This window comes from Coregonus clupeaformis, chromosome 29, assembly GCF_020615455.1.
Source record: "Coregonus clupeaformis isolate EN_2021a chromosome 29, ASM2061545v1, whole genome shotgun sequence".
NCBI classification, from domain to species: Eukaryota; Metazoa; Chordata; class Actinopteri; order Salmoniformes; family Salmonidae; genus Coregonus; species Coregonus clupeaformis.
This window is the reverse complement of record NC_059220.1, coordinates 61321969-61349411: the sequence shown is the minus strand read 5'-3', so window position 1 is coordinate 61349411 and position 27443 is coordinate 61321969. Positions and strand designations below refer to the sequence as shown.

General features: G+C 44.2%; 1 protein-coding gene across 1 annotated transcript in view; it reads left to right on the top strand.

Annotated features, from left to right (window-relative positions):
- usp43a (ubiquitin specific peptidase 43a) overlaps window positions 1-27443 on the top strand; it is a 115421-nt gene that overhangs the window by 45374 nt on the left and 42604 nt on the right. The window contains exons 3-5 of the mRNA XM_045209259.1: window positions 11264-11370; window positions 23464-23556; window positions 25099-25234. Coding sequence (XP_045065194.1) covers window positions 11264-11370; window positions 23464-23556; window positions 25099-25234 — 336 coding nt within the window. The remainder of the gene's footprint in view (window positions 1-11263; window positions 11371-23463; window positions 23557-25098; window positions 25235-27443) is intronic.

Below are 27443 nucleotides of genomic sequence, written 5' to 3'. Positions count from 1 at the left end.
CACGTCTGGAGCCGCACGTCAAGGGGGGGGTACTGTCACGGTTTCGGCCGAGGCTGCCTCTCTTCCTTGTTCGGGCAGGCTTCGGCGTTCGTTGTCTCCGGAATACTAGCTGCCACCGTTGCATGTTTCTATGTTCGTTTGCTTTTGTCTGTTTGTTGTGACACCTGTTCTCGTTTAGTGTAATTAGTGTCCTATAAGTTTCTCGTTGTGTTTGTCTAGTGTTGTGTGTGATTGATTTTCTGTCGTGTGTTGTGCTTGTAATATATATTACTTATTCGCTCGGTTGAGCTTTACTCCACTGTGTTGGAGCGTTTTACGCACATGGTTTGTGCGCCTTTTGTTTTGTCGCCTTCGTGCGTAGTTTCGCCTTCGGGCCAGTTTGTTCGATTTTTCCCTTGTTGGGAATTGCACTAAAGTCTTTTGGACTATACTTCGGTGTCCTGCGCTTGATTCCACCACTACACCCACCTACAGCATTCTTGACACCGTGACTAAACGGACATGTGGAATTTGACTGCCTTCATGACTCGTGACCGCAGGTGTGGCGGTAATACAGTCACCGCAACAGCCCTAGTCCCTCCCTGTTTGTCTGTTTTTCCCCATTTGGTGCCTTAGCAATCAAATCAAATCAAAATGTATTTGCCACATGTGCCGAATACAACAGGTGTAGACATTACTGTGAAATGCTTACTTACAGCCCTTAACCAACAATGCATTTATTTTTTAATAAAAAAGTAAAATAAAACAACAAAAACAAAAAAGTTTTGAGGAAAAAGAGTTAAAGTGACTATGCAAAATAATTAACAGAGTAGCAGCAGTGTAAAAAGATGGGGTGGGGGGGCAGTGCAAATAGTCCGGGTAGCCATGATTAGCTGTTCAGGAGTCTTATGGCTTGGGGGTAGAAGCTGTTGAGAAGCCTTTTGGACCTAGACTTGGTGCTCCGGTACCGCTTACCGTGCGGTAGCAGAGAGAACAATCTATGACTAGGGTGGCTGGAGTCTTTGACAATTTTGAGGGCCTTCCTCTGACACCGCCTGGTATAGATGTCCTGGATGGCAGGAAGCTTGGCCCCAGTGATGTACTGGGCTGTATGCACTACCCTCTGTAGTGCCTTGCGGTCGGAGGCCGAGCAGTTGCCATACCAGGCGGTGATGCAACCAGTCAGGATGCTCTTGATGGTGCAGCTGTAGAACCTTTTGAGGATCTGAGGAGCCATGCCAAATCTTTTCAGTCTCCTGAGGGGGAATAGGCTTTGTTGTGCCCTCTTCACGACTGTCTTGGTGTGTTTGGACCATGATAGTTCGTTGGTGATGTGGACACCAAGGAACTTGAAGCTCTCAACCTGTTCCAATACAGCCCCGTCGATGAGAATGGGGGCGTGCTCAGTCCTAATTTTTTCCTGTAGTCCACAATTATCTCCTTTTGTCTTGGTCACGTTGAGGAAGAGGTTGTTATCCTGGCACCACACGGCCAGGTCTCAGACCTCCTCCCTATAGGCTGTCTCATCGTTGTCGGTGATCAGGCCTACCACTGTTTTGTCGTCTGCAAACTTAATGATGGTGTTGGAGTCGTGCCTGGCCATGCAGTCATGGGTGAACAGGGAGTACAGGAGGGGACTGAGCACGCACCCCTGAGGGGCCCCCGTGTTGAGGATCAGCGTGGCAGATGTGTTGTTACCTACCCTTACCACCTGGGGGCGGCCCGTCAGGAAGTCCAGGATCCAGTTGCAGAGGGAGGTGTTTAGTCCCAGGATCCTTAGCTTAGTGATGAGCTTTGAGGGCACTATGGTGTTGAACACTGAGCTGTAGTCAATGAATAGCATTCTCACGTAGGTGGTCCTCTTGTCCCGGTGGGAAAGGGCAGTGTGGAGTGCAATAGAGATTGCATCATCTGGTTAAGCCCGCTAGCTTCCCTCCCCCTGTATTAGGAAAAGTGCCTTCTGAATAAACACAACTCTGGAATATGCAACTGGTAAAATGCATGTTGAGGTATTTGATGAAGATGAATTGCTGCAGGGAGAGTTTGTGCTTCGTGGTTTTAACCTCACAACTCATTTCCAAAGAGATGCTGTGTTTAATGGAAAATGTCCTCAGTCCACATTTTGATGGGAAAGGAACCCAATGCTTCCATGGTGATTTGTGTAAGGACTGGGACCAGAGATAAAGAATAGTTTGTTGTAATCAGGCTACTTAGCAGACTATTCTGTACTATACTAGTATACTATACTATCTCTGACTATGGTTTAGTTCTGTCTCTGGCTGTAGTTGTGTTGATTCTGCCATCTACTCAAGGTATTGGTCTCGGTTTTCACTATCAGCTATTTGCATATCCTGTGTTTTTGTCCACATTTCCACAGAAAGGAAGGTCAAATTTGAGTTACCAGCAGCACTGTACCTATTGGCATATCCTGTGTTTTTTTTGTCCACATTTTGACAGAAAGGAAGGTCAAATTTGAGTTAGCTGACCAGCAGCACTGTACCCATCTGGGTCATCTTCCAACCTTCCCGGGTACGCAACTCTGCTAACAGAAGAGACTCAATATCACCTTTCTAATGGTGCACCTTCTGCACTGTGTTGTAGGATTTGCAGAATCCCTAGATGTAATATTCTCTCACTCACTCACTCACTCACTCACTCACTCACTCAATAGCTCCAATGAACCATTATTCCCCAGCACGTCTCAGGCCATCCTTGTCTGTATTTAATCTTTAATTGTGTTAGCGAAGGAAAAAATTGCTTAGGGGATTCGATGGCTTGAAAGAGACATCTTGTTCATTTGCCTCATCATTATCAGCAGAATAGCTTTTTGGTTGAAAAGACTTAATAGACAAAACAATATTATTACTAGATAGTCTGCAGTTTTCTGTGCATCATAATGTTTTTATTTCATTATATATTTTTTTACATTGGATCCAAAATAGTGTTGATGACAAGCTATTATCCAACTATTTTTAATGGTTGTTGTAAAATGTTGTCATGGTTTTGCCCCTCACTTTCATAATGTAATAACGTGTAAGCCTATTTCTAATTTGTGTACCCTTGAACTTAGATCTTGCAAAACGTTGTACTAATGTAGTTTGTCTGAAGAAAGCACGGCCATTATGAACGAGTCTGACTCAAACCTATTGAGACTCTTTAACACGTCCTCATAAACACTTACTGTAGACGCCTCACACACTTTCAGACTACTATAGTTTCTTACTACACGCTTAGAAAAAAGGGTTCCGAATGGGTTCTTCGGCTGTCCCCATAGGAGAACCCTTTTGGGTTCCAGATTAAACCCTTTTTGGTTCCAGGTAGAACCATTTTGGGTTCCAAGTAGAACCCTCTGTGGAAAGTGTTCTACATGGAACCCAAAATGGTTCTACTTGGAACCAAAAGGGTTCTACCTGGAAGCAAAAAGGGCTCTTCAAACGGTTTTCCTATGGGACAGCCAAATAACTATTTTAGGTTCTAGATTTTTTTGTTGTTGCTAAGAGTGTAACACTTAGATGCATCACACACACTACTGCTGCTATTCCTAAAGTAGGTGAGTGCTCTTCTGAAGAGAGTGTGTCTAGTGGCTCGATGAGATTGTCCTGCCTTTGCTGAGACTAGGAAAGTGTACCACACACATCTTCTTCACAGGAAGCATAATGGACTTTCTTATCTTTTTTAAGAACACGGTGACACATTTAGGATGTGAAGAGGAGAGGTATAAATAGCAGTTAAGCCTTTTTCTTTTGCTGTTGACACAGAAGTGTGTCAAATAATGGATTACTTCACAGATGTTGATTAAACAAAGCTGACAGATATTCTCCAGGGTTATGTTGTCAGTCTTGGTTGTACTTATGTCTTATTGATACACATTTTGATACAATATTCACAACATAAGATATTGATATTGTATGTGTGTATGTGACCTCGCTCTAAATGTGTCTTAAATTAGTTAGACGTAATTAGTGATTTTTTTTAGACCGGCACAAACTTCAGGGCGGAACTTTCACCCCAAAACGGAAATTGATGTTGACTTCAAAATCGCCTCCGACGCTTAGCTCTGGTCCCCAGGTGACGATGAATTCATTTTCAATCTCACTACCTCACGCAGGGCATCTAAACTGTCCATTACCATCCAGGTCGGAAACAGATACTAAAGTGATGCTTAGGGGCAGAGCAACTCAAATAGCTCCTTCATCCTATTCACACATTGCTCTATTTCTTTACCGTCGACTGGACTGTTCTCACTGAAAGCACTCAGTATAGGCTTATCTATACTATCTAGTGTATCATGGGGTTACATAATACTTTGGCCCCATGGCCAGTCAGTATAGGCTTACCTATACTATCTAGTGTATCATGGGGTTACATAATACTTTGGCCCCATGGCTAGTCAGTATAGGCTTACCTATACTATCTAGTGTATCATGGGGTTACATAATACTTTGGCCCCATGGCCAGTCAGTATAGGCTTACCTATACTATCTAGTGTATCATGGGGTTACATAATACTTTGGCCCCATGGCCAGTCAGTATAGGCTTACCTATACTATCTAGTGTATCATGGGGTTACATAATACTTTGGCCCCATGGCCAGTCAGTATAGGCTTACCTATACTATCTAGTGTATCATGGGGTTACATAATACTTTGGCCCCATGGCCAGTCAGTATAGGCTTACCTATACTATCTAGTGTATCATGGGGTTACATAATACTTTGGCCCCATGGCCAGTCAGTATAGGCTTACCTATACTATCTAGTGTATCATGGGGTTACATAATACTTTGGCCCCATGGCCAGTCAGTATAGGCTTACCTATACTATCTAGTGTATCATGGGGTTACATAATACTTTGGCCCCATGGCCAGTCAGTATAGGCTTACCTATACTATCTAGTGTATCATGGGGTTACATAATACTTTGGCCCCATGGCCAGTCAGTATAGGCTTATCTATACTATCTAGTGTATCATGGGGTTACACAATACTTTGGCCCCATGGCCAGTCAGTATAGGCTTACCTATACTATGTAGTTTATTATCGGGTTACACACTACTTTGGCCCCATGGCCCAAAAGCTCTCAAAGGGTTCTCTACTAGGTTTCAACTCAATGAGTTAAATAGCAATTGAATCAGCCTCAGTCGTAACCCAATAAAAGCTTGGATATGTCACTGTGACGCCTTTGTTTGCTGGGGCTATTTAACTTTTTTACTCTGCATAGCAACTAATTGAAGGCCTCTTTCATATGCTATTCACAGAAAGAGTAATATCCAGTATGGAAGCATGTAGCTTCATACAACACTCCAAACAAGACAACAATAATCATCTTATCGAGCCAGTACATTAAATGTCCTGAAAGTCATCACACAACACACATTTCCCCATGTCCCAAATAATATATGCCTCCAAACATTTGATTGAAATGTCTATTTGATCTTTTTCATTGGCTGAGAGTATCAATGAATAACCAGTATGGAAGCATATACAGTGGGGGAAAAAAGAATTTAGTCAGCCACCAATTGTGCAAGTTCTCCCACTTAAAAAGATGAGAGAGGCCTGTAATTTTCATCATAGGTACACGTCAACTATGACAGACAAATTGAGAAAAGAAAATCCAGAAAATCACATTGTAGGATTTTTAATGAATTTATTTGCAAATTATAGTGGAAAATAAGCATTTGGTCACCTACAAACAAGCAAGATTTCTGGCTCTCACAGACCTGTAACTTCTTCTTTAAGAGGCTCCTCTGTCCTCCACTCGTTACCTGTATTAATGGCACCTGTTTGAACTTGTTATCAGTATAAAAGACACATGTCCACAACCTCAAACAGTCACACTCCAAACTCCACTATGGCCAAGACCAAAGAGCTGTCAAAGGACACCAGAAACAAAATTGTAGACCTGCACCAGGCTGGGAAGACTGAATCTGCAATAGGTAAGCAGCTTGGTTTGAAGAAATCAACTGTGGGAGCAATTATTAGGAAATGGAAGACATACAAGACCACTGATAATCTCCCTCGATCTGGGGCTCCACGCAAGATCTCACCCCGTGGGGTCAAAATGATCACAAGAACGGTGAGCAAAAATCCCAGAACCACACGGGGGGACCTAGTGAATGACCTGCAGAGAGCTGGGACCAAAGTAACAAAGCCTACCATCAGTAACACACTACGCCGCCAGGGACTCAAATCCTGCAGTGCCAGACGTGTCCCCCTGCTTAAGCCAGTACATGTCCAGGCCCGTCTGAAATTTGCTAGAGTGCATTTGGATGATCCAGAAGAGGATTGGGAGAATGTCATATGGTCAGATGAAACCAAAATAGAACTTTTGGTAAAAACTCAACTCAGTCGTGTTTGGAGGACAAAAAATGCTGAGTTGCATCCAAAGAACACCATACCTACTGTGAAGCATGGGGGTGGAAACATCATGCTTTGGGGCTGTTTTTTCTGCAAAGGGACCAGGACGACTGATCCGTGTAAAGGAAAGAATGAATGGGGCCATGTATCGTGAGATTTTGAGTGAAAACCTCCTTCCATCAGCAAGGGCATTGAAGATGAAACGTGGCTGGGTCTTTCAGCATGACAATGATCCCAAACACACCGCCCGGGCAACGAAGGAGTGGCTTCGTAAGAAGCATTTCAAGGTCCTGGAGTGGCCTAGCCAGTCTCCAGATCTCAACCCCATAGAAAATCTTTGGAGGGAGTTGAAAGTCTGTGTTGCCCAGCGACAGCACTTAAACATCACTGCTCTGCATGGAGGAATGGGCCAAAATACCAGCAACAGTGTGTGAAAACCTCGTGAAGACTTACAGAAAACGTTTGACCTGTGTCATTGCCAACAAAGGGTATGTAACAAAGTATTGAGAAACGTTTGTTATTGACCAAATACTTATTTTCCACCATAGTTTGCAAATAAATTCATTAAAAATCCTACAATGTGATTTTCTGGATTTTTTTTCTCTCATCTTTTTAAGTGGGAGAACTTGCACAATTGGTGGCTGACTAAATACCTTTTTTCCCCCACTGTAGCTCAATGAGCTCCATAATCCAGTGGATCCGTCTCCTTCAGCTTTGCAGGAAGTGATTAGTGTGGTTATGTTGACTAACAATGTATTTTAAATGCACTCCAAAACATAACAAACCTGAGTCTAGAAGCTCTTGTGGAAAATATCTGTGTGCTGCTCTTTGATTACATCAAACAGGCACTGTTCAGGTAATTACAGAGTATCTACCTGCAGTCCCCTAGCACCATGATTCACAGTGATTCACTCTCTCCTTCGTTTGATTTCGTTGTGCGCTGAACAGAACTCAAAACACCAACTACCAAAGCACCTCAATAAATTATAGTTGTGGGTGAATGCAGTTTCAGGTAAACTTGAACTATGGTTAGACATGCTCCGGAACTTTGGCGACTAAGAAAATATTTTTTACTCTTCCCACTTTGGGTTGGATGTGTCAATGTGTAGTTCATACATGCATAATCTATGAGCAGAATTACTGTTTTACCTCAATTAGCCACGAAATCCCTAGTTTGAAAGCGACTGTGCAGCGCCATTTTCCCTACATTCCCTACACATGGTCCAGCCCCCTAGCAATTCGAGTTCCAGCCAATGAGCTTCAGCCCTTCGGCATTTGAGTGACAGCTATCAAGATGCACACACAGCAGATTTGCGGGAACCACTTTTGGCTCGTGAGCACCACTTTCAAAACTGCAGGCTAAAAAGTATACAAAAGTACCGGAGAATGTCTTTAAATCAGCCTGTTGAAAGATGTCCTGATAAAAAATAAAAATTTACAAATGTTTTTTGTTGTTGTTGTGTCATTTAGACTGACACACTACTGTCATGCCACGCTCAGTCACATAAGTGTCTGGAGAACAAACGCACGGCTGTGTGTGTGTGTATGTGCGCGGAAAACGTTGCTTCAAATACACATTCGTTTCCCGGGAGTGAAATGAATCGATCTTATGATTTCTGGGAATGATTCTGTAAAAAAGCCGGAAGATGATGACTTGGCTGTGGTAAAAAGGAAATATATCCCATAGGCTGAAGATACGTTATGCCAAATGCCATTTTTTCCTCTGTCAAAGCTATCAATTCATACAGCAGCGGTTAGTGACTGATTTCAGTATTGATTTCAGGTCCGTCCGTGTTCTGCCACAGCCTTGTTCTCTCTCACAGAGAGTCTCAAGGGTTCAGTTCAGGCCTGTGATTGGTGGGCTTGGCTGCTCTATGCTTTATGCCTGTAGAATCAATATGTTTATTTACCTGTCTATCTGAGTAATAACACAGTCTTTAGCTGTGATATATCTACTGTTGGAGAGAGGTTTGGTATTGTCAGGGGTCTAGACATTCCTTCAGTGGCTCATGTAAAACTATATTTACTGTATCACATCTTACAATAACTCAAACCGCCTTCATTTTCCTTTGGTTCTCTTCTAACTGAATTACAAACTGTTAGCCTCTCGCTGTCTGTGGTTCAGTACCGTGGGAACTAGGGGTGTAACAGTACACATATTCGTACCGAACCATTCGGTACAGGGACCTCGGTTCGGTCCGCACTGTGAACCCGAATGAATGCATAACTAAATGTATACACTACCGGTCAAAAGTTTTAGAACGCCTACTCATTCAAGGGGTTTTTCTTTATTTTTACTATTTTCTACATTGTAGAATAATAGTGAATACATCACAACTATGAAATAACACATATGGAATCATGTAGTAACCAAAAAAGTGTTAAACAAATCAAGATATATTTTGTATTTAAGATTCTTCAAATAGCCACCCTTTGCCTTGATGACAGCTTTGCACACGCTTGGCATTCTCTCAACCAGCTTCACCTGTAATGCTTTTCCAACAGTCTTGAAGGAGATTCCACATATGCTGAGCACTTGTTGGCTGCTTTTCCTTCAGTCTGCGGTCCAACTCATCCCAAACCATCTGAATTTGGTTGAGGTCGGGGGATTGTGGAGGCCAGGTTATCTGATGCAGCACTCCATCACTCTCCTTCTTGGTAAAATAGCCCTTACACAGCCTGGAGGTGTGTTGGGTCATTGTCCTGTTGAAAAACAAATGATAGTCGCACTAAGCCCAAACCAGATAGGATGGTGTATCGCTGCAGAATGCTGTGGTAGCCATGCTGGTTAAGTGTGCCTTAAATTCTAAATAAATCACAGACAGTGTCACCAGCAAAGCACCCCCACACCATAACACCACCTCCTCCATGCTTTACGGTGGGAAATACACATGCGGAGATCATCCGTTCACCCACACCGCCTCTCACAAAGACACGGTGGTTGGAACCAAAAATCTCAAATTTTGACTCCAGACCAAAGGACACATTTCCACCGGTCTTATGTCCATTGCTCGTGTTTCTTGGCCCAAGCAGGTCTCTTCTTATTATTGGTGTCCTTTAGTAGTGGTTTCTTTGCAGCAATTTGACCCTGAAGGCCTGCGTCATGCAGTCTCCTCTGAACAGTTGATGTTGAGATGTCTGTTACTTGAACTCTGTGAAGCATTAATTTGGGCTGCAATTTCTGAGGCTGGTAACTCTAATGAACTTATCCTCTGCAGCAGAGGTAATTCTGGGTCTTCCATTCCTGTGGCGGTCCTCATGAGAGCCAGTTTCATCATAGCAGCATGGTTTTTGCGACTGCACTTGAAGAAACGTTCAAAGTTCTTGAAATGTTCTGTATTGACTGACCTTCATGTCTTAAAGTAATGATGGACTGTCGTTTCTCTTTGCTTATTTGAGCTGTTCTTGCCATAATATGGACTTGGTCTTTTACCAAATAGGGCTATCTTCTGTATGCCCCCCCCTACCTTGTCACAACACAACTGATTGGCTCAAACACATTAAGAAGGAAAGAAATTCCAGAACTTTTAACAAGGCACACCTGTTAATTGAAATGCATTCCAGGTGACTACCTGATGAAACTGATTGAGAGAATGCCAAGAGTGTGCAAAGCTGTCATTAAGGTAAAGGGTGGCTATTTGAAGAATCTCAAAGGGTTACTACATGATTCCATATGTGTTATTTCATATGTTTTGATGTCTTCATTTTTATTCTACAATGTAGAAAATAGTCAAAAGAAAGAAAAACCCTTGAATGAGTAGGTGTTCTAAAACATTTAACAGGTAGTGGCGCAGTGATCTAAGGCACTGCATCGCAGTGCTAGCTGTGCCACTAGAGATCCTGGTTCGAATCCAGGCTCTGTCGTAGCCGGCCGTGACCGGGAGACCCATGGGGCGGCAGCACAATTGGCCCAGCGTCGTCCAGGGTAGGGGAGGGAATGGCCGGCAGGGATGTAGCTCAGTTGGTAGAGCATGGCGTTTGCAACGCCAGGGTTGTGGGTTTGATTCCCACGGGGGGCAGTATAAAAAAATAAAATAATGTATGCACTCACTAAAAGTATTTAATAAGATTATTTCATTCATCCAGATCTAGGATGTGTTGTTTAAGTGTTCCCTTTATTTTTTTGAGCAGTGTAGCATAGGCCTATAGAATGTCTGAGCCATGTTTACATATTGATTTCACACATATTGCACTTTCTTTTAGTGTTGTTATTGATGAGTAATTGTGTTTTTTTCATTTAAGAAAATACAAAATGTTGTTATTCCTGATTGTGCTCTAATCAGGCATTATATGACTCATGATCATATATGGAATCAGGAATATCAACACTTTGTATTTCTTAAGTAAACATGAATGAACTACAGTAACGGTTGGCATTTCATTTTCCCGCTGTACTGAAACTGAGCCGAACCGTAACCCCAAAACCGCAATTCGTATTTCTGAACCGTGGATTTGGTGAGCCTTTACAGCCCTAGTGGGCAGCCGGACCGACTTGTTTTGATTCAACCCAGATTTAGTATATTCACTTTAATGTGTTTACCTACCTACCACTCTCCTTTCTACCCAACTCTCATCAACCTCCCTCTGAGCCAAGGTCAGCAATGCTGAGACTAATTACAGTGTAACACACACACGTAATGACAGTCACAAGGTAAGATCTGGGTGTTTTCCTTCTCTCTCATCGCCAGCGACGCTTGACACTATAAGAAGTACAAGAGTGTGTTAACGTGCGTTAGCACCTCATTTAGCACCTGTCCTATTGTAGCGCTCCTGTTCACATCTGCTGTGATACACCTTGTTACCCTGCTGGTGTTCAGCTCTAGCTTCAGTGTTGACGTTCTCACACACACACATATACACACAGTCATTCATGCTTTCTCTCTCTCTCTCTCTCTCTCTCTCTCTCTCTCTCTCTCTCGCTCTGTTCCAGGGCCCGATGGGTGGAGGGGAGGAGAGCCCTGTCTCCGGCCCAGCAGCAGAACACCAGCCTGGGACGCGGCACAGCTTCGTCCAGGACCACTTTCAGGCACAGTACAGGTAGGAGTCACAGATGATGAGGTTAGAGTCACATTCAATTAGTACAGATCATGTAATAAAGCATACTTAAGTTATGCAGCAATTCAATAATGATTTCTCCCAACATGAGACTTCATGGAGTACCCAAACACCTCATCCAAGGCTTCTGTAATGTCTGTGTGCATTGTTTTCTCTCCCCAGAATCTATAGCATGCCGTTAGATATAGTATAGGTATTCAGAACATGTGAGCATTCACTTTCCCTCCTGTGGATAAGAACCGCTAGCCTGCTAAAGTAGGTCACATTGAGCTGTGAACACTTTCTGGGATTAATCTCTGTCTGAATCTTGTTTAGCTCTTTTCCTCCTGGTCTGCAGTACACACACACACACACACACACACACACACACACACACACACACACACACACACACACACACAAGCAGCAGCAGCAGGCTCCCTGCGTAGCCAGTCTAATAGAAATGTGATGACCCTCTGCTAGCCTTGTCATGATGTTCTTCATCTCCTTTCCTCCCCATCCATCTCTCTTCTTAGATCAATCTGTTGAAACGTTCCACTTGTTGATTTATGATACCAACCACTGATCTGTATACCACCTGGATTGACTGAGCAGTTTAACGGATGATTAGACTTTGACATATCCATATTGTAGAGAGAATGAGATTAGACATTAAATGTACAGAATCTGCTGGGGGTCGATTGCAGCCACAGGCAGCGCTCCTCTCTATAACAAAGAAGGACTCCAGTTGTATCGGGCTTAGTATTGGACTTAACACCATGCTGGCAGATTAGCGTGAGTCAATCAGTATAGGGTTAACCCCAGACAGTTAGACTGTATTGATGATGACGCGGGGTTAACCACCCATTCAATCACGGGATTATGATTCCCACTCCCTCATCACAGGATTATGGATTATACACTTATACAAACCCACTGTATCCCTGCAGAGACTGATCTCTCCCGCTGTTTCCTCCAGGCTGCTAATTGGAAATTGCTCTCCGAATCCATTCTCCCTGATTGAAAAATGTGTATCTAAAATTTAATATCGGAATTTTGAGGCAGAATATCGGAATTCCGGGTGTTCCCTTGAATGTGATGATGATCCCTGCTGTTATTCAAAGTGTCTTCTTTAACATCCAACCCCCTTGGCACTTGGCTATGATGTGTTTGCCACAACAGCACATGGTTGTGTTTACGTGCTATTATCAGATTAGCCGTTAATTCATTAGCAGATAAGAGTAGCGACACTAGGGGAAATCTGAGACGTAACCTTCAAGACACGCCAAATGCATCCCTAAACAGCTTAGTAAAGAATGCTAATGCGATAGCTCCTCTCATCAACAATTTTGGCTCTGTCTCAAATGGCACCCTATTCCCTTCATAGTGCACTACCTAGACGAACAGTTTTGGCTGACAGCTGTGAAGTGTCTGGACTCACCATCCTTCCCCCTCAGGTGGATGGATATACAGATGTAGGATCTTAATTTTATCACTCTTTTGTTGCTGAGAATTTTCCTGCAAAGCAGGAAATGCAAACTTCTAGTGTATTTTAGTTTTTAAAAGGCTTCTGGAGTTTGTAATTTCAATTTAGAAATGTCAGACTTGGTTTGCCCTAATGAAAAATGTATCCACCCCTACAAAAATGTTAATTAATTATAATCCACATAATAATTCACATTTCCCTTTGTTGCAAGATTATTTTCCTGCTCTAGCAAACTGGCTCGAATAGTAGTACCACTCCAAAAGGGTTCTTCGGCTGTCCCCGTAGGAGAACCGTTTTTTGTTCCAGGCAAAATCTTTTTGATTCCATGTAGAACTCTTTTGAGTTCCATGTAGAACACACTCTGGAAATGGTTCTACATGGAACTCAAAAAGGTTCTACCTGGAACCAAAAAGGGTTATTCGAAGGGTTCTCCTATGGGGACAGCTAAAAAATAATGTAGTGTGTGTTTAGTCAGGGGTTACAAAACAACACTTAAAGCACCAGTAATTAGTACTTTGATGGTCTGCTCCCTAAGTATATGTCTCAGTATTGAGTACATGTTTTTGTCACATTATTATGCAGTCTACTGTAAAGTGATTACAGAACTACTCCAAACTCTGTTGTTTCTCCCGAAACGCACCTTGTCATTTTCTGCCTGGCTCCACCTCAACAGCTTGAAGTGTCAGAGAGTAGCAGGGTTACACTGTAATTGCGATTCCGGAGTTCAGGACACAGACCCAGGCAGCAGGCTAACGGCTGTCTGGTTTGGCTGGAGGGAGCTGGGAGGGTGTTGGGGGAGGTACAGATGGAGAGGGCAGATGGCTGGAGGGCTTGTTACAGATGACCTTGCAGGTAGAGCCTGCCTGGCTGTTCCGCACCCCTGCCTGGCCTTGCATTACATGGGGCCGTCTGTAAAGTTCCTTTTGTCTGTAAAGCTCCTGCACTGTGCCTGCCTACAACTGTACTTAGCAACTGTTCATGCAAGTGCATTTGAGTATGAATACAGATCAACACAAGTAATGTATCCTATCCACTGCATTCAAACTGTTGTGTTACATTGGGCTCCGTTCCAACATTCTAACTCAACGTTGCAGTATTGGCTGTGTTCCACCTTCCAGACTTCTGAAGTCACAAGACAGGTAGTGTAGTAGTGTGACTCAGACAATGGGTGTTTCTCAAAATGCATACTACCGTGCTCTGAGCACGCAAATTGGAGCATGGGAGGGTCGGAGTATGAGTCAAAATCAATGGAGCACGGAGGAATGGAGCACGGAGGGCACTTCTCGAGTGTGTACTCCGTTTGTACATATTTTGAAGCATGCATCGATGCAAGCTTCAACAGAAAGTATGCAAAGAAATATGACGCAACCATGTAAAAAATGACTCAACAGTTCTTGAAATCAATGGTGGCCGTTATTTGAGCTGAAGCGAGAGAAAATACACTCCGACTTCGGAATGAAATGTTGCTTATTCACATATAATATGTTGCCTGACTACAATATTTTATCTTGATATGTAAATAAATACATGCTGTGTAAATGTTGGCGTGTTTACCTGCCTACGTACCATAGATCGGAAGCCCATAATAATTCAATAGGGATAACTGGCTAGCTATTACTGTTAGCTAGCTAGCCAGATAGCCATGAAGAATTGTTAGCTAGCCACCCACGAAGAATTGACATCTACTTTGCATAATATTAGTTTTAGGTCATTTGTGCCTTTTATACCAGTCTATTGTTGACATTGTCCTAGCTGGAAGAAGGTTCAGTGAATGGTGAGGTGCAGTGTGAGGGGAAGTGTGAGTGCTTCTCAAATATAATGTTTTATGCATTCTCCATACTCTCGTCCTCACAAGAACGGACTCAAGAGAACGTTGTCAGAGCATGAGAGTGTGGAGCATGGTAGTATGCATATCGAGAAACACCCATTGGCTCTGATGAGTTTGGGTTCTGTGACTCGTCCTCCACACTTCCTCCTTATGTTATTGTCCTTCTATAGTTGCGGTTGCCATGGCACTCGTCTCTAATTGCAAAACAAAATAATAATCACTCTTAGATGGTTCCTCTCTCCCTCTCTCTCTCTCTCTCTCTCTGTCAGTCTCACTATCTTTCTTTCAATCTTTCTCTGAATCAATCACCCATTCTCACTGTCTCACTCCTCTCTCTCTCTCTCTCTGTCTCTCTCTCTCTCTGTCTGCCAGTCTTTTTATATCTGTGAGACTCCTCGGGGGCATTCTGATCTGAATAAATGTTTGCGATTAGAGCGAAGGCTGTCTGGTGGTTTAGGCTGCAGAGACGGGAGAGACGAGTGACAGTCACTTTGTGGCCTCAAATGAGTTTTCGTCTACACCCTCAGTCTGTCATGTTGAGTTTGGAGCATTGGTTTTCTTAGTGTCAAAGGCAGCATCCCAAATGGCACTCTCTTTCCTTTCAAGTAGACTACACAACTTCAATGGGCCCTGGTTAAACATTGTGCACTATAAAGGTAATAGCATGCCATTTGGGAGGCACCCAAAGGACTGAGGAAATAGATATTGTCTTTCTATTTGTACTCTCCCCTGTGTCTTCAGTTCAGCACAGCTGCCCAAGATGGTGGTGCAGATGTCTGTAGACAAACCTTTTAAAGCAGATTATCCAGAGGTCACACAGTCACTCCTCATTCAACCTCTCCTTTTGATTTTATTACCATGATGACCCACTCACACTCCCTCTCCTCCCCCTCCATCGGTGAGGCATCCTGGGCTGCCATCTCTCCCCCCGACCATACCTGGGGCGTCTCTGAGCCGATCCCATCCCAGGCTGAATGCTTTGAAGTGGGGGTTAGAGAGTTGATGAAGTGGAGGGCTGCTTTGATCTCTCCACTGGCGTTTGTTGTTAACGTACAGAGTGTAGAGACTCTGCCAAGCCCCGCTTCCTCTCTCTGACCCAACACCTTCTAACTATCGTCAACGAACACTTACTCTCTCACACACACACACACACACACACACACACACACACACACACACACACACACACACACACACTGTTCGCACACACACAGGTCTGCCAATTACCCCACTAATACAGTAGTTCTGTTTACTCTGTTTACTTAACCTTGAGCACCCCTCTCTGCCAAACAAACACCAGTACAATTGTATTGACCCACTACTGTCAGAGCTGAAGCACTTTATTACTCTCTGACACTATTTAGGCTGTTTTCATGATATGATTGACTCTAGTGGTTGAGGACTGTAGAGTAATTGTGAGGAGTGCCAATAAGTTTTAATTTTGACATCTTCCCTCCTCATTGAAACCCCACTAACAACTGAGGTAATAAAAAGAGAAATCGCATACTTAAGCTAAGAGAGTTCTCAGGTGTGTTTGCGTGCCCACTCACAATGTACCTTATATTTTATAGAGTTGGATCTGTACTGTAGGAGCCTACAGAGTAAGTGGTTGCAGTTGGAGCTTGCTAGAGATGATAGCCCGGTGCAGTTGTTTGTTTAGAGAATCAGTTCCACAACTGGTGTTCGGGTCCCCAATGCTCCGGTGACGTGGAGGAGGCGGCTGTCAGCGGCCTGGATCGAGACCAGGGAGAGAGGGACGTTTAGAGCCTCGTCTAGCCTCATATCTCCACACAGCAGATGGGGACCAAAGCGCATCGCACCTCTCAGTATGCAAGCAGGATACGGATGCAGATGCCCTTCTCTGAGTGGATAGAGGCAGTAACCATACGCATACTTATGAACTCTCTGACATGCACACACTGGAACTGCACAGGCCCCTCTCAGAGATGGTACTCATCATCAACAGAGGAAATACTGGCGCAGGAGGATGAGGATGGTCAACCTTAAACTTCATCAACACTGTGTGATGACGGTCACAACAATTATTTGGGGGGGGGGGTTTCAACTCAAACTTTTTAAACAAATGGACATCCTTTTTGGCTTAGTGCTGCCTCCAATATCACAAATGTCACACACAATCTCTTGAAGTTGAAGACAAAATCCCAAAGTCCCAGCACAGGAAGCATTCAACAGACCAATCAGCTTGTCTCCTGTCCCGTGTTGCACTAACTCCCGGACCTCATCTTCCAGCTCGTCACACCCCTCAGAGAGAGGCAGCCTAAAACATTTGTTTCTTTTCTTTGAGGCGTAGCCCTCTGTTAATTTCCCATGGCGTGGGCCCTTTGTTTAAAGGTCTCTAATGGAGAAGCAGATCAGCCTCAGTGCACTCATCCAACCAACGCAGACGCCAGCAACCCAGACAGACTGACTGACAGGGGAATTTCACTTTGGCTACAGCTGCCCTCCCCATTTCACCAGAGGAAGAGATGAAAGGAGGGAGCAGAGGAAAGGAGGGATCAGAGGAAAGGAGGGAGCAGAGGAGGAACTGTCTGCTGACCTGTAGAGTAAAAGTCTGGAAGGACTTGTCATTACCATGTGTTCCACTTTAGACGTTTTGCTAATTACAGGGCAGTAGATACTATACTGTAGACATTTCTCTGTGGATTGATTGGTTAGTCGAACGACTAAGGGAGGGGATACTTTGCCTTTGTCCTGAAGTGGCACTGGGCTGAAATGGCATCAGGACCTCTGTGCCGGCCTGTATCAATCAGTGACTGGGATTGGGGTCCTTGCATTTCTGTTCAGTCATAATTCACAACCCCCTCGATTACCAATGTTTCTCTACCACCGCTACCACCACATTTGTGGAAAATGCAAATCACCAGTGGCGTGATATTGAATCTCAAATGGGCTTTTCACATGGGCACTGAGTGGTTTTGAGACCCGGATGACTCCGACCCCTGTGAAAGTTATAGCTCACATTGTTCCTCTCAACTTTTTGATGAAATGGACTGTGAATCCATTGGAATACATTATTCAAGCAGAGAGGGATTTGTAGCTGGTGAAACTGAAAGGAAAAGGGGATTGATGGAAGACGAGGTTCACAGTGGGTTCAAATGTATTCACTAAAAGGTCTGTGTTATGTGTCTGATACAGTATCTTCATTCTGTCTAATGTAGGTTTAGGGTAATGCACAGTATGAGCTGTTTGCTATGAGAGCTGCGTTCAAGAAAGCTCTTCGACCAATTTACTGGTCAAACATTCTCTAAAAGCACTATGTCTGTATTATGATGTTTGAATTCTGTCTAATGTATGTTGATGCATAGCATGTGCTATATGTAAGCCTATTATATGAGAGCTGCATTCCAAAAGGGTGAGGCTGCAAGTTTAGTCATGGTGTTATGTCTTAATTCAGTCGTCTTGAGCTATATAGATGCTGCGTTCAAGAAAGGTGATATGAGGCTACGTGTTTAGTATTGCTGGTCACGTACTATTTATTTAGGTGGTGCAGAGGCTGTTCAAAACCTCATCTGTATAAATGATGAATAAGGGTCTCTGGTAGACTGTCGGTTGGTAGGACTGCTAACTCGTTGCTGTGGGCTAGAGGCCAGGAGATTGGTGCTGTGAGAGTCAGACAAATGCAGAGTGGGTGGTGGTGCGAGGATAGGTTTGACACACACACACATTGACAGACTCTCTCCTCACAGACACACACACTGACACACTCTCTCTTCACAGACAGATGAACCAACCAGGAACCAATCTGGAAATGCTGTCAGCTTCCACACATAGAGTTCTAAGTGATGCTAGTGTGTGTGTGTGTGTGTGTGTGTGTGTGTGTGTGTGTGTGTGTGTGTGTGTGTGTGTGTGTGTGTGTGTGTGTGTGTGTGTGTGTGTGTGTGTGTGTTGGAACGTGGAAGCACCACTAATGCTGTGACTGGCACTTTCCCATGCAGAGTAAATACAGGAATCCTTTTAACCAACTCTCAGAATGTCATTTACAGCCTGACTTAGAGATTTGAATGGGGAAATCTGTGTTAGATCCATAGAAAATAATTACTAGATCCATAGAAATAGAATAAGTAATTCTATTAAAATAGTAATGCTATTTCTATGATATCTGGGCACATATCTACAAAGCCTCTCAGAGTAGGAGTGCTGATCTAGGATTAGTTTCGGCTTTTAGATCAAAAGGAATAAGATTATAAGGACAGGTGGGGACCTGATCCTAGATCAGCGCTCTTACTCTGATACGCTTTGTGGTTACAGGCCCTGGTCTAGATTGGAGTAACAACTCTAGCTACAGACCTGTACTGACTATACTTGACTGCATCACTGTCCTGGAGTGACTCAGCAGAACACCTGATAACCTGGACTCATTCAGCTGAAAACAACCAGGTTGAAAAGAGAAAGCAGAGAGAGCGGAGCAGTCAAATGTATCAGCACAGTGGAGCTAATATGTTCCACAGAAGCTAGCCTGAATGGCTGCCTCTCTCTCTCCAACCAATCTGCTTTGTGTCTGTCTCGTCTTCATTCTTTCACCCCTCCATCTTTCTCTCTACCACCTTTCCTTCTCTCCTCTGCCTCCATCTTTCTCTCTACCACCTTCCCTTCTCTCCTCTGCCTCCATCTTTCTCTCTACCACCTTTCCTTCTCTCCTCTGCCTCCATCTTTCTCTCTACCACCTTTCCTTCTCTCCTCTGCCTCCATCATTCTCTCTACCACCTTCCCTTCTCTCCTCTGCCTCCATCTTTCTCTCTACCACCTTTCCTTCTCTCCTCTGCCTCCATCTTTCTCTCTACCACCTTCCCTTCTCTCCTCTGCCTCCATCTTTCTCTCTACCACCTTTCCTTCTCTCCTCTGCCTCCATCTTTCCCTCTCCTCCGTCTCTCCTCTGCCTCCCCATGGGGATGCTGCTGACACAGTCCTCTTGGCTGGCTTTCCCAGCCCCAGGCTCATCCCCTGCTGATCCCCCTGTAGGGCTGATCCCCCCCTGTGGCTCTGCTGTTCCACACCACTACTACAGTGGGGGGAAAAAGTATTTAGTCAGCCACCAATTCTGCAAGTTCTCCCACTTAAAAAGATGAGAGAGGCCTGTAATTTTCATCATAGGTACACGTCAACTATGACAGACAAAATGAGATTTTTTTTCTCCAGAAAATCACATTGTAGGATTTTTAATGAATTTATTTGCAAATTATGGTGGAAAATAAGTATTTGGTCACCTACAAACAAGCAAGATTAATGGCTCTCACAGACATGTAACTTCTTCTTTAAGAGGCTCCTCTGTCCTCCACTCGTTACCTGTATTAATGGCACCTGTTTGAACTTGTTATCAGTATAAAAGACACCTGTCCGCAACCTCAAACAGTCACACTCCAAACTCCACTATGGCCAAGGCCAAAGAGCTGTCAAAGGACACCAGAAACAAAATTGTAGACCTGCACCAGGCTGGGAAGACTGAATCTGCAATAGGTAAGCAGCTTGGTTTGAAGAAATCAACTGTGGGAGCAATTATTAGGAAATGGAAGACATACAAGACCACTGATAATCTCCCTTGATCTGGGGCTCCATGCAAGATCTCACCCTGTGGGGTCAAAATGATCACAAGAACGGTGAGCAAAAATCCCAGAACCACACGGGGGGACCTAGTGAATGACCTGCAGAGAGCTGGGACCAAAGTAACAAAGCCTACGCCGCCAGGGACTCAAATCCTGCAGTGCCAGACGTGTCCCCCTGCTTAAGCCAGGACACGTCCAGGCCCGTCTGAAGTTTGCTAGAGTGCATTTGGATGATCCAGAAGAGGATTGGGAGAATGTCATATGGTCAGATGAAACCAAAATAGAACTTTTTGGTAAAAACTCAACTCGTCGTGTTTGGAGGACAAAGAATGCTGAGTTGCATCCAAAGAACACCATACCTACTGTGAAGCATGGGGGTGGAAACATCATGCTTTGGGGCTGTTTTTCTGCAAAGGGACCAGGACGACTGATCCGTGTAAAGGAAAGAATGAATGGGGCCATGTATCGTGAGATTTTGAGTGAAAACCTCCTTCCATCAGCAAGGGCATTGAAGATGAAACGTGGCTGGGTCTTTCAGCATGACAATGATCCCAAACACACCGCCCGGGCAACGAAGGAGTGGCTTCGTAAGAAGCATTTCAAGGTCCTGGAGTGGCTTAGCCAGTCTCCAGATCTCAACCCCATAGAAAATCTTTGGAGGGGAGTTGAAAGTCCGTGTTGCCCAGCGACAGCCCCCAAAACATCACTGCTCTAGAGGAGATCTGCATGGAGGAATGGGCCAAAATACCAGCAACAGTGTGTGAAAACCTTGTGAAGACTTACAGAAAACTTTTGACCTGTGTCATTGCCAACAAAGGGTATATAACAAAGTATTGAGAAACTTTTGTTATTGACCAAATATTATTTTCCACCATAATTTGCAAAAAATTCATTAAAAATCCTACAATGTGATTTTCTGGATTTTTTTTCTCATTTTGTCTGTCATAGTTGACGTGTACCTATTATGAAAATAACAGGCCTCTCTCATCTTTTTAAGTGGGAGAACTTGCACAATTGGTGGCTGACTAAATACTTTTTTTCCCCACTGTATATCCCTCAGGGTGTACTCTGGCTGGGCCACTGGCCAGGGAGGTATTCATGTTGGAGTCATGTTTGTGTTGGTTGACAGTGGTAGTGGATGCCCTGCGTGACACGGGAGGATGAGACGGGAGAGTGACTCTTTTGACCAGCGTACCCATACTTCATTGGGGTGATGATGTCATTTCCCTGTCAATCTGGATGTCCTTGCTTCTCAATTGACTTGGTGCTCTCTCTTCTGTATTCCTGCTGGATTACGCTCTTTTTCTGTTAACCGCATCTACTGTATTCCTGCTAGATTACTCTCTTTTTCTATTAACCACATCTACTGTATTCCTGCTGGATTACTCTCTTTTTCTATTAACCACATCTACTGTATTCCTGCTGGATTATTCTCTTTTTCTATTAACCACATCTATTTAGGGATGCAGCTTTCGGTCAATTTTGCTGCTGATTTACTGACCTTCATTAACCGGTCAACAAACAGTAAAATGAAGTGACCGACAGAAAATACTGTCAGAGATCTGTATATAATGACAATATGTTTATGTTTCCGCCAGAACAATGGGAGTCGTCCAAAGACGGGAAGGCAGGCGACAAGTTTAGGCCCAAAATAAGCCCATAGGACTTATTTTGGACAGATTTTGCCGTCGGTGAAACCTCTCGCTTCGCCTCTTCCTCTCTGATAGTATGCATGCATACAAGGACCGGACATTTTTCATTAAGAGCTTAATGGAAACATGCAACAATAGCAAGCCTATCATCTTACATTCAAAAGGCTATAGCCTATTATTGAAAATGCAACTCCTGTAATGAAGCAGCTAATAAAACGTCATTTTAAAACATTTGCCCAAATGCAATTAGCGGAAAACACAGTCCTAAACTGCGCACCTAATGCAAGCAGTTCCATACATGACAGAGATGAAATCTCAATTAGAAACTTAGAAAGAGTGGGAAATCTAATAGCAATTACTATGATGGGTTGCTAATATGACTAGGATTGGGCCTTTGGCTTCTGGACAACGAAATAAAGTTGATATGAAAACCAATAGAACAGGAGAGAAATGCTGGTTAATGGCATGAGGAAGTCTTTATAAAATAATTGTCTCCACGTTTCTATGGATGGATTTTTGCAGGGCTACTTTGAAGCAAGGTAAGACATGCCTCATTATTTGAAGTAAAGTTCACATTGTAAAGTGGTGGGTGACGTGCTGATAGTCAACGGTAGGCAGGCTATAGCCTATGCATCCGAATGGCGAATGGGAGGCGCGCTTTACAAGTTGAGATTGAGAAATAAAAATAGCTCCTTTTTAATCGTGGCCACCAAAGTGTTTAACACGCGATTGCATTTAGAATTGTTATTTGTTGCGCTATGACTGGGTTTACAAAAGCATGGTTCACTCCAGTAGGTAGGCTATTCCGCTCCTCAAGCTAGCCTGTATGCTGTGTGCGTGTGATAAATAAAAAGCATGATGACTAACGAAAATACACGCGCCAATTTAATTCGACAAAATTATGCAAATGAACCTATAGACCGATTTAGCATTACCGGTCAAATGGATTTAAAATGGATTAAGCGATTAATGGTTAACCGTTAACCTCCCTACATATGCTGTATTCCTGCTGGATTACTCTCTTTTTTCTTTGTTCTCTTTTTATCTTCCCCTCATTCCTCTCTTCCCAGCACGGTTTTTGAACACCTGCTGAAATATTCAAATAAAACAACTTTATTTCTCTCCTGTCTTGTGAATATTTCAGTCTATTCCGGTGTGTTTCTTACTGGGGATGTGAGGCTCCAGGTGGAGTGTTGTCTCTCTTGGAGCTAAATGCACTTTCTCTGTTCTGTCCATCTACATGCATGACGTTACACATATAGAAGCCCTGCCAGGTGAGGTCGAAAATCTTTACCTCTCCACTCAACCCAAGTGACTAATAAATGACTTGGACATGAAGCGCAAAAATGCTAATATAGCTAGCATTGACTTGCTTTGGATTTGTGCCACAAATGCTAAAAAGTTAGCATTTGAAACAGTGGCCAGGTAAACAAAACCAAAGCATGGATTGCTGTCTTACCTTGTCCATAGACTGCTTACAGGGTAAGGAAACCAATACGTCATTTTGTAATTGGGGTGAACTATCCCTTTAACCCAACCCGTCTCTCCCTCTCTCTTTGTTGTCTGTAGGTCCTCCCTGACATGTCCACATTGCCTTAAACAGAGCAACACCTTTGACCCCTTCCTCTGCATCTCACTGCCCATTCCCCTACGGCAAACCAGGTAAGCGACACCAGTCATAAAGCCACTGCACGTGTGTGTGTTTGTGTGACATGTACACTTTTTATTTGACCAGTTCTCCCTTTTTGTGACAACAAGACACAATGGAATATGATCAAGTGCTAGTGTTGTGAAAAGCAAGGTGGGCGTTTCTGATAGACACACAACAGGTTGCTGGAATAACATGTGTATCGCTCACAGACAGTCTATCCACAGGGCCAGTCTGATATTGATGCTATTAACATGCTAGTTTGGTAGTAGACACTCTTATCCGATGCAACTTACCGCATTTGTATTAAGGTATAACTCTTGTATAGCTCTCACATATCCAGTATATGGCCTTAATACTAAGAGACTGACTCATGAATCCTCATCGGTTCAAGTGAGGCCCACACAGTTACTGATTTTGGGACTCGGTTGTGCCTCCCTTTGGGATGGATGTATCCTCTCATGTCATTGTCCTCACTTACTGATGGCATATTCCCCTTATCGCCCCGCTGTCTGCAACTGAAATCTCAGTGAGATCTCAGTGATGGTGGTGTCTTCTTACGTCAGCAGGGGGTTAACTAACATCACTGGCGCTTACTTTGTACACCACATCTCTATCTCTCATCCAGTCTCATCTCATCTCAGCATGTCTAACAACATTAAAAAAAACAGCGCTCACATCCTCCCCGTGTCTCTGCTCTTTGAGCACTCTGTTAGTGACGACGCGACACTTCCTGAATAATGCATGATGGGAAAGCAGGAAGCTGGGGCGTCCTCAGGGCTCCTGTCTCTCGCCCAGACTTTTCTCCATCTCTATCCCTCCACCCCTTTTTCCTTCCACTGAGTCATACCTCAAACCTGTGGCCTCAAATAGCGCTAAGTGCTCACCCCTTCATCCTTCCATCGCTCCACCTGTCATGCCCACATCTTCTGCACTAGCTAGCTCCTGTTGATTGTAGATAGGCGTGCCTCAGCAGACACAGACAAGCTCCCTGTGTTGCTAATGCTAACACGTTAGCATCGCCTTGCAGTCAGGCATGCCCAGACAGACATTGTGGCGGAGATAAGAGAACAGCACAGCAAGTGTAATGTCTAGAAGCTGTCTGTGTGTGTGTGTGTGCGCTTGTGAAGAACTGGCTGTAACAAGTTTCTCTCTCTCTCTCTCTCTCTCTCTCTCTCTCTCTCTCTCTCTCTCTCTCTCTCTCTCTCTCTCTCTCTCTCTCTCTCTCTCTCTCTCTCTCTCTCTCTCTCTCTCTCTCTCTCTCTCTCTCTCTCTTACTTGCTTGCTCTCTTTCCTCTCTCTCTCGCTTTCTTTCTTTCCTCCCTCTCTCGCTTTCTTTCCTCTCTCTCTCTCTCTCTCTCTCTCTCTCTCTCTTGCTCTCTCTTTCTCTCTCTCTCTCTCTCTCTCTCTCTCTCTCTCTCTCTCTCTCTCTCTCTCTCTCTCTCTCTCTCTCTCTCTCTCTCTCTCTCTCTCTCTCTCTCTCTCTCTCTCTCTCTCTCTCTCTCTCTCTCTCTCTCTCTCTCTCTCTCTCTCTCTCTCTCTCTCTCTCTCTCCAGGTGTATGAGTGTGATCCTGGTGCTTAGTACTAAGGGTCAGAGGTATCTACGTGTTGGTCTGGCTGTGCCTCTCATTGGCTCCATCTCCTGCCTGCGTGCCATGGTGGCTGAGGAGGGCAAGATCACGCCAGACCAGGTAGGGGCTGCACACACAATGGTCAGTGGGCCAGACTCGTTAGCCTACAAAATCTAAAAGGCCCTATCCAGCTCTATCCTGTCTCTATGGGGTATAAATTAATTATTCCGTTCACTCACTGTAACATACAAAACCCTCTCCCTTAGTCATGGTGAGAATCTCTGTCCGTTAATTACCATACATCTCAGACAGAGGCTTTTTACCGGTTTTAAAGGGACCATCATGGAAAGCCCTGCTGCTATGACTGACACAGAAAAAGGAAAACCAGACAGAGGAAGATAGAGGGGCTAGACAGACAGAAGAGAGGGGGGCTAGATAGGGGCTAGACAGACAGAAGAGAGAGGGGCTAGACAGACAGAAGAGAGAGGGGCTAGATAGACAGAGAAAGAGAGAGGGGCTAGACAGACAGAAGAGAGGGGGGCTAGATAGACAGAGAAAGAGAGAGGGGCTAGACAGACAGAAGAGAGAGGGGCTAGACAGACAGAGAAAGAGAGAGGGGCTAGACAGACAGAAGAGAGAGGGGCTAGACAGACAGAGAAAGAGAGAGGGGCTAGACAGACAGAAGAGAGAGGGGCTAGACAGACAGAGAAAGAGAGAGGGGCTAGACAGACAGAAGAGAGGGGGGCTAGATAGACAGAGAAAGAGAGAGGGGCTAGACAGACAGAAGAGAGGGGGGCTAGATAGACAGAGAAAGAGAGAGGGGCTAGACAGACAGAAGAGAGAGGGGCTAGACAGACAGAGAAAGAGAGGGGGGCTAGATAGACAGAGAAAGAGAGAGGGGCTAGACAGACAGAAGAGAGAGGGGCTAGACAGACAGAGAAAGAGAGAGGGGCTAGACAGACAGAAGAGAGGGGGGCTAGATAGACAGAGAAAGAGAGAGGGGCTAGACAGACAGAAGAGAGAGGGGCTAGACAGACAGAAGAGAGGGGGGGGCTAGATAGACAGAGAAAGAGAGAGGGGCTAGACAGACAGAAGAGAGAGGGGCTAGACAGACAGAGAAAGAGAGAGGGGGCTAGACAGACAGAAGAGAGAGGGGCTAGATAGACAGAGAAAGAGAGGGGGCTAGATAGACAGAGAAAGAGAGAGGGGGGCTAGACAGACAGAAGAGAGAGGGGCTAGACAGACAGAGAAAGAGAGAGGGGCTAGACAGACAGAAGAGAGGGGGGCTAGATAGACAGAGAAAGAGAGAGGGGCTAGACAGACAGAAGAGAGGGGGGCTAGATAGACAGAGAAAGAGAGAGGGGCTAGACAGACAGAGAAAGAGAGAGGGGCTAGATAGACAGAGAAAGAGAGAGGGGCTAGACAGACAGAGAAAGAGAGAGGGGCTAGACAGACAGAGAAAGGAGCAGTCCAGACGTAGAATGACAGAGAAAGGAGCAGACGAAAAGAGGGAACAAATAGACAGGAAAAAGAGAGAAAGATAGGAATATTCCAGACTGAGAGAGTCAGCTGTCAGCCCCACAGCTGGGCCTAAAGTCTCCTCATGCTATGTGAGGATGAGCGGGATGGGACATCACTGTTTGTCTGTCTGTTTGTTTGTGATTTGACGAAAGCCTTCTCAGAAAACAGAAGTGAGGAGATAGTAAGGAATCCTTAAAGGTCCAATGCAGCTGTTTTTATCTCGATATCAAATCATTTCTGGGTAACAATTAAGGGTCTTACTGTAATTGTTTTCAATTAAAATTGTCAAAAATATACAAAGTTAGCTTCTTAGCAAAGAGCAATTTCTCAAGCAAGAATCTTGCTAGGACTGTCTGGGAGTAGTCTGAGTGGGGAGGGGAAAACTGAAAGCTGTTATTGGCAGAGAGGTTTGTAACTCTCTTTCTTATTGGTCTATTAACTCATTTACCATCTGGTGATGTCACCAGGCAGGCCAAAACTCCATCCCACCAAAACAGACTGATACTTATTTTCTAACAGCTCTTACACTAAAAGGGCATTAACGTAATTATCCAAATGTACGTTTTATTCCAACCCCATTGTGTGGAAAATCACATTTTTGACTGCACTGGGCCTTTGTGTTTACTTTAGAAGGATCTTGAACAGACTTATAACACAAATATAGCATGTCTGCTTTGTTTGATTTGCGGGTTTTCTCTGTTTGCTTTGCCACATACATTCCCTTTGTCATCTATAGCTTGTCTGTCTACAACTATTAGCCTGTGTATGTGTGTGTTTGACCCCCATGCTAAGCCACTTAGCCATGTCC